Genomic DNA, 8,250 nt, shown 5'->3' with positions numbered 1-8,250 from the left:
AATGGCCATGGAATTTTCGAGGTGGTGAAATTTCCACAAATTGGATTGTGATGATGGTTTCTGCATAATTCTGTGATTTTTTTTTTCTAAAAACTATGAAATTATACACTGCAAATGGGTCGGTTTTATAGTACGCGTACTATATCTCAATAGAGCGGTTGTTTAAAAACTCTCCGATGAATTAGGACAAGGACAGAACTTTACACCAGCCCATAAAGCATGTAGCCATAATGACATTCTGGAGGAGATATAAAAAGCCTGTATCAGGCAAGTGGAGTCCCCTGGGAGCTTCCGCACCCTGAGGCACAGTGAATTAGCACTGCCACTGGGAACCGGTCCCTGGCTGTGTGCTCCTCTCCAGGCAAGCTGCATAAGTCTCAGCATAAGCTCAGCCCTCCCCTGGAATCTGAGGCTTCTCCACCTGCTGAGGGAGCCTGCCAGGGACTCACTGCTGCGGATGGGCTCGGTAAGTGAAACTGTGCTCGGTGGAGTCTCCCGCCCCTGGGAGAGCCGCACTGCCCGAGCAATGAGGAAGAACTTCACTGTGTGTGCAGAATGAGACCAGACGATGGGCTAGAGGGATGCAAAGACTGTGGCAAGTTTTGAATTGTGGATTCCCAGGAAGTCTGCAGAGTGAGCTCTTTGTTCTGCCTCTGGGGGCGGGGGAGGATCACCTGTCTTCAGCCGGGTGCTTTACTCGGGTGCTGGTACATTTATCACGAAAAGTTAATCTCCTTTCTAAGTCCAATGACTCACACAGAAAATAGAAGCTTGCAGCTGATCTCAGTGGTACATGCCTGCAATGCCAGCTCTTGAGAGATGGAGGCAGGATTAGAAGTTCAAGATGACCCTTGGCTACGCACTAAGCTCAAAGTCAACCTGTGACACATGAGACCCTGTCTCAAAAAAATGTTTTTTAAAAAAAGAGGTAAAAAGGGAAATTACCTGCTGTGAACGTTCTTTGCATGCAGGAGCGCTATTGGACGGTTTACATCTGCCCCTATAGATGAGTACGCCAGATTATACAATTACATAGCTTATAGGTTTCAGTATAATTGAACAATTTTAAGAGCATGAACATTGGAATTGAAAAAATCTGGGTTCAGAATACTGGCTGTGGTGCTCACAAGCTATCTGTGACCTGAGTGTGTTGTTAATCTCTCTCGCATTTGGTTGCTTGTTTTCTTTTTCTTTTTCTTTTTCTTTTTTTTTTCCCCTCTCACTTAAAAAGTAACTTTAAAGCAAATCCATCAGCGCCTGCTATACAATGGGAACTTCAGACCAGAGCACAGTAATGTTTGCTGATCTGACGAATGTGATCTATCGACATGAATCATTTGCTTAGCTGCACAAGGCTTCCAAACCAGGGTCTGAGCCCGGATGGAGCCCTGGTCCACCACACTCCATAGGCCATCAGCACAGTTTGGAGAATACCAATGCTGCCGCATGGCTTAAATCAGCAGCTAAAGGCAGGCACAGGCTACAGCTCAAGAAACTGTAGTGATAAAAGAGCATAATATCATTTGGAAAGTTCACACAAGAAGGGATGAAGTTGTGTATGACTTGGAGAAGGTGAGTCTGACATCTCTGAGAGCAACAGCACCCTGGAGAGCAGAAACAGTAAAGAACACTTATAATATCACCATTTAGACAGCCAACACAATAGGATCTTGAATTTAAGGCTAGTTTGGGTTACATGGTAAAATCTTGTTTTGGTGAGAGGGAAAAAAAGATACAGAATAATTTCAGGAAAATTTAGTGCGCTCTTATTCTTTAATCTGAGCAGGTAATTTTTAATTTAACAAAAAGATGGGATAAAATATAACCTCAAGTACCAGCTAGCATCCTAGACTTTGAGAACTAAAATCAATAATAAAAAATAGTAATAAATGAATATATGAATGGAAAGAGAGACAGAGATATGTGATGGGAATGAGAGAGGGAAGATGATTAACTGTAGTTAAATGATTACTAGACCTTAATACTATTAGCAGATAAGTGAAAGAAATGGGAAAGTGTCAGGTCTGGAATGAGGGAGGAAATGATTTCTGTTGGGTTCATATGAAGGTTGTAGTGTCTGAGGACTGAGACAATGCCTTTCAAATATAGACATTTTAGTCCCTTTTTATTACCACTGGAAGCAAAGAGCTTTTATTTGTTCTCCAAACTGTGGCTTGGGTTTTTCTAAACTGCAGACTTAACCAGCTCACTCTCAACATTTCACTGTTGCTGTCATTTTAACCCCTCCACCATTCTGCTAACTTTTGAAATTGAGAATTATGAGATGCTATCATTAGAGAGAAGATTATGAGTCAGGTTATCTAAAGCCATGGTCATAACTAGGTCATCTCAAAAAGATATGGGCTGCAAGAAGCAGGAGGAAAAGCCAAACTTTCTACAACTCCACAGTGTATAAGGTAGAGGACAGTATTTTCTGATAAATAGTGAGGAGGTTTAATCTGTCAGACTAAACATCGTTGAAGCAATTGAAGACAAGGTGTCAAGCAAGAGGTTGTCAAATTTTGAAGTAAGGGGGAGAAAAACATATCTAGAACTTAGACAGAATATTTATAAATTGACTAGTCACCAAGTTGAAGGATTTTCTGAGAGTTTTCAGTGGGGAAATATCCTGCTCGTTACCAAGGGTAAAGGGAAAATAAATAAAAGCAGATTGTTCTTCAAACTGTTCTTTCCTTTGCTCACTATAAACTATGTAACAGGAAACTGAAGAAGGAATGGCATTTATGACTAATCCCCTACTATCTAGGCACTGCGGTTAATAATGGCAGACAATAATGGGCTCTAGTTGAGATGAGTATATTGAAAGAATCTGTATTAAAGTGTGGAAAACTTTCTTTACTGAGTTGAGGTGGGACTTGTGAATAGTGGCCAACGTTGCTCAGCAAAATGCTAAAGAAGGGATTTTGTTGGAGTTAAATTAGAAGAGATAGAGAATGGCTTGTTTACGTATTCATAAAATATTTGGAAATGCCTGGCTCTTGATGCTTTGCAGTGCAAACTCTGACACATTATCCCTTCCAAGAAATTCAGGATTCTTATGCTTTCATCCACTCATTACTTCATCAGCTAAGAAAGACTCACCCTAAGGATCCATTTTGTGTGGTTTTTCTCATCGTTATCTATCACTCCTGTCACTTCTCATGTTATCTGTGTCAAGAGTACACTTACTCTGCTTTCACTCTTGTAAATACACATCTACCTATCAGAGGCTTAGTTACAATTCATCTACTTTGTTGCGATTTCCTAGGATTAATTTCTCCCAACACTTGACACATACGCACTCACACACAGAACACAGACACTTGGCCCTGAGCTTTCTCTGTCCTGTCTCTTGGATAGCTCCTACCTTAGTACACTCCACCCTCAGTAGCCCATTTCCTTATCTATGAGCCTGTGCTTCTGATGTGCTAGTCATATTCAAAATTGTTTGAATTTCATTGCTAGTAAGCCAGTGAGCTTTTTAAACTACAGCCTGATCCCAGCCCCCTTCTCTCCTCCCAGTTCCATCCTCATAACCCCACCCTCCATTCCCCTCCTCCTTCTTCTCAGGGAACTGGAGGGGTATCAACCCACCCTGGCACCTCAAGTCACAGCAGGACTAAGTGTATCCTCTCGACTGAGGCCAGACAAGGAGCCCAGCTAGGGGAAAGGGATCCAAAGGCCAGCAACAGAGACAGAGACGGTCCCTACTCCCATTATTGGGAGACACACACACACACAGCAACCAAGCTGCACATCTGCTACATATGTGTAGGGGGTCTAGGTCCTCCAGTCCATGCATGCTTTTTGGTTGGTGGTTCAGTCTCTGTGATCCCCCAGGGGCCCAGGTTAGTTGACTCTGTAGGTCTTCTTGTGGTGTCCTTGACCGCTCCAGCTCTCTCAATCCTTCCTCATTCTTCCACAAGACTACCCCATCTCCTGCTGTTGTTTGGCTGTGGGACTCTGCCTCCATTGCCATCAGCTGCTGATGAAGCCTTTCAGAAAACAGTCAGGCTTGGCTCCTGTCTGCAGGCACCACAGAGATCATCGATAATGTCAGGGGTTGGCTCTCTCCTTTGGGGTTGGCCCGGGCATTAGTTTTCCGTTCTTTCAACCTCTGCTCCATCTGTATCCCTCTGCTTTTTGTAGGCAAAACAATTTGGGGGTCAAAGTTGTTATGAGTGGATTGAATCCCCTTCCCTCCACGGGAAGTATCACCTGGCTACAGGAAGTGGCAAGTTCAGGCTTCATATCCCCCTCTGCTAGGAGTCTCAGCTAGAGTCACCCCTATTAGACATAAAGTACAGGATAACCAGGCTACAATCCACAGACCCAGAGAAGCCAAGCAGGGCCTAAGGGAGAGTGCTTGAACCTCAGTCAGAGAGGAAATAAAACAGACATCTGAAGACGGAAGGAGGGAGCTGAGTGGGAGAGGGGGTGGGAAGGGTAACAGTGAAAGCTTAGTAAAGATGTTTTGAGACTTGGAAGTGTGGGGTATGCAGTCTATGACAACCTCTTTGGCTTCCTCAGGCACATAAGCATCTCAGACTGGCTTCATGCCTTAGTAGCTAACAAGAGTCTGTGAGTATCCTAAATACATGCACTACTGAATTGACCTAAAGGGTTAGGGAGATGGTCAACAGCTTATAAAGAGCCCCTGGCGGTACAGGGGAATGTCCAGCCCTCTCTTGGACTAGCATGGATGAAGAATTATAAGAAGGTCTGGGTGGAGAGTGACAAATGGTCCCACTGAAAGCAGGCAACTCTCACTGCCAGAACAAATACGGTTGAGGTCAAACTGTCCTGTACAGTTTGCTATGTTTTATCATCTTTCATCATGAAAGAGAAGGAAGACATTATCAAGAAGAATGAAAACTGGCCAGGAATATATTAAACTATTGCTGAATAAGTTATCAAGAAATCAGAATGAAAGAGAAATTATTTAAGTAGTAGTTTAATTTTTTAAGTCATTTTTTTTTAACTTCTTAGAACCTAATGACAAAAATATCAGCTCAGACAGTACATGTGAACTGAAAGGCATGGTGGCCAGAATTGACAGACATACTGTGATACTGCATTCCATAGCTATTACTACTGCTCGCTGTGGTGCAGCTATATGCTGGAGTTACTGCAAAGCCCCGCTGATCTCTCTCCCTTTCTTTGTTATAAATTCTTCAAGGTAAGTTTTGTATTGCCCTTTAGTTTCTAACACAGAGGTACGCAAAATACTGTTACCTGAGAAATATCCCTGAGACTGAGAGGCAAGATCAAGAGAGGATATAGTACAAGAGAATTCTTGCTCAAGGGTCTTACCTCATACAAAGTCTTGTCATTCTTCATCTCAATGTAGAAAATGCACGAAAAATGTTGTTGCTTTCTCTATAAGCCTTTTTTCTACTCTACAAACCTACTGAATGGCCACATTATAATAATCCTCTCCTTTTCCTGGCTCTCTGTGATTTTTAAAATATTTGTTTGGTTTTTTTTTAGATGAGTCTATTTAAAATGACAAGTTATAATTGTCTATATTTATAAAAAAAGACAATGTGTGTTTCCCTAAATGTGTATCTTCTGGAATGATCAAATCAAGTTCATTAGTGTATCTACCACATCAACTTTTTATCATTTTGGGTAGCTCCAGTAGTTAAAATAGCCTCTTTCAGCTGTTTGGAAGTATGTAATGTATCAGTGTTAATACCGAATTCTTCACATTCCAATGATCGTACATTTCTGACATTAATTTCATCACTCCTCTCAGAATACTCATGACTGGAAGCATCAGAGTCTCAAAATACACTCAATTCTAATAACTTTTGCCTGTTATCCCCAATATTTCAATAATTTCTATTATTTTCCCAATTTATTTTAGTATGGTTTTTTAGGAGGACCCTTAAAATGGAGCTTTGAGTGTGTGAGTGAGCGAGCGAGTGAGTGAGTGAGTGAGCGAGTGCATGTGCGCCTGTGTGTGTTCTGGAAGCATTTAGGTGCCCTCTACGCCCCTTCACATGCTGTGCTTGCTCTCAGTCACTTAGTGGCTTCCTTTTCTACCAAAGGACCAGCCCCAAACTGGCTACTTCTCATTGAGCCCTCTCCAACCACAGCTTTCATATGTTTTTTTCCCCAAACCCCAACTCCAATTCATGAATAGCCATCTGCCTAGTTTAAATTTTTTACTCAGAGAAAGAGGAAGATTTGATCTTTCTCAGTGAAGATTCATCTTCTTCTCCCAAACAAGACAAAAACATTTCATTAAATCTCCTGGACATTATGTTAAAAAAAACATGCAGAGAATCTATTTTGAAGAACTAGTCATTCAAAAAATCTAGAACAGAAATAACTGGATACGGCAGCATGTTGAATTAAGTGTTTGTACTGTTCTTGTGTCAGCTGCTGCTGGAAGAGTGAAAAGACAGAACACATGGTACAAATGGAGCTAGCAGCAAAGGGCCTCGGAGAAAAAAGGTTGTAGGCTAGGACGACCTTTGAAGAATAAAGAAGTATCTCTGCAGCAGCTGAGGTCATACAACACTTTATCGATTTAAAGAAGTCATTCCTATTCCATATACTGTGTGGACATATTTTCATCTATTGTATATCTCATCTGTGGTCACATGTATGTTAGATTAAATTATTTATAAATAGAATACACAAAGAAATATAGCTTTTTGTTTTAGATCTCTTCTGTGCTTTTAATCGAGCATGTAAACTTTCCAGAACTCCACAGCTTCTTCCATCATTTTCCTGCTCACTGGTGTGCCTGGGCTGGAAGCCTTCCACACTTGGATCTCCATTCCCTTCTGCTTTCTCTGTGCAACTGCCCTCTCAGGGAACAGCCTGATTCTCGTCGCCATCATCACTCAGCCCAGCCTCCACGAGCCCATGTATTATTTCCTCTCCATGCTGTCCACCACCGACCTTGGGCTGTCCATTTCCACTCTGGCCACCATGTTGGGGATCTTCTGGTTCAATGCCAGGGAGATCAGCTTCAATGCCTGCTTGTCACAGATGTTCTTCATTAAACTCTTCACTGTCATGGAATCCTCAGTGCTATTGGCTATGGCTTTTGACCGTTGTGTGGCCATCTCCAATCCCCTTAGATATGCCACTATTTTAACTGATTCCAGAATAGCTCAGATTGGGGTAGCCATTGTCATCAGAGGAACTGTAATGTTAACGCCAATGGTTGCCCTTCTTAAGAGATTGACCTTCTGCAGCAGCCACGTGCTCCACCACTCCTACTGCTTCCACCCTGACGTCATGAAGCTCTCATGCACAGACACCAGGATCAACAATGCAGTTGGACTGACTGCCATGATCTCTACTGTTGGTGTGGACTCGGTCCTTATCCTCCTTTCCTATGTCCTGATCATTAGAACTGTCCTCGGCATTGCTTCCCCAGAAGAAAGGAAAAAAGCCTTCAGCACATGTATCTCCCACATTGGGGCTGTAGCCATATTCTACATTCCATTGATCAGTTTGTCCTTTGTCCACAGATTTGGGAAAAGAGCTCCACCCTATGTCCATACCATGATTGCTAACACCTACCTGCTGATCCCTCCTGTCATGAACCCCATCATCTACAGTGTGAAGACCAAGCAGATACGCAAGGCTGTGATGAAAGTTCTCCGTTCTAAAGAAATATAGAATCATAAGGGTCTAGAGACAGATGGCCTGCATCAGGACATGTTGTCAGTTAATGCTAGAAGACATCTAGAATGCCAGTGGCATTAGTCCCTTTATTTTACAGATGAGGGGACAATATATAGGAAGCAATATAGAGCATTCTATCTAGAGCTCTTCTTTCTCCACAGTTTGTTCTAGTGTTCCTACCCTTGTTAACAGTCTGTTCATTCTTATTTCATCATATCAGTTACATTTTATATATTAATTATATTATATATTAAATCATCCATCTGTAGAAAAGTAGGTAGCATTTTCTAACTATCTGCCATTCATTATTCAAAGAAACTTCTTTGGTAAGAACTGAGAGCTCCTATGTGTATAGGGATGTGTATTTAGAAGACAGTTTGATACTGTGTCCATTTGGCAAAATGATGATAGTAGTTTAATCCTAGAGCCTATGATCTCTTCGACCATGAGTTCTTGACAGACTTACAACATAATATAAAGCCTGCGGAGTTGGCTTTAAATCCGATCATAAGGCAGTTGGTTACCCCAAAGCATTTCACCACAATCTCACCCATGAGTAAATCTTGCCAGCTCTATCATTATTAGAGCTTGCCATGCTCA

General features: G+C 42.0%; 1 protein-coding gene across 1 annotated transcript; it reads left to right on the top strand.

The window, feature by feature from the left end:
* The first annotated feature begins 457 nt into the window (after window positions 1–457).
* Window positions 458–7,644, top strand: LOC110542674 (olfactory receptor 51F2). The gene is made up of 2 exons (XM_060366282.1): window positions 458–466; window positions 6,715–7,644. The coding sequence occupies exons 1-2, from the start codon at window positions 458–460 to the stop codon at window positions 7,642–7,644; spliced, it is 939 nt and encodes a 312-aa protein (XP_060222265.1).
* Window positions 7,645–8,250: the final 606 nt, after the last annotated feature.

The sequence above is a fragment of the Meriones unguiculatus genome, chromosome 14 (assembly GCF_030254825.1).
Source record: "Meriones unguiculatus strain TT.TT164.6M chromosome 14, Bangor_MerUng_6.1, whole genome shotgun sequence".
In the NCBI taxonomy this organism is placed as follows: Eukaryota; Metazoa; Chordata; class Mammalia; order Rodentia; family Muridae; genus Meriones; species Meriones unguiculatus.
This window is presented reverse-complemented; position numbering and strand designations above follow the sequence as displayed.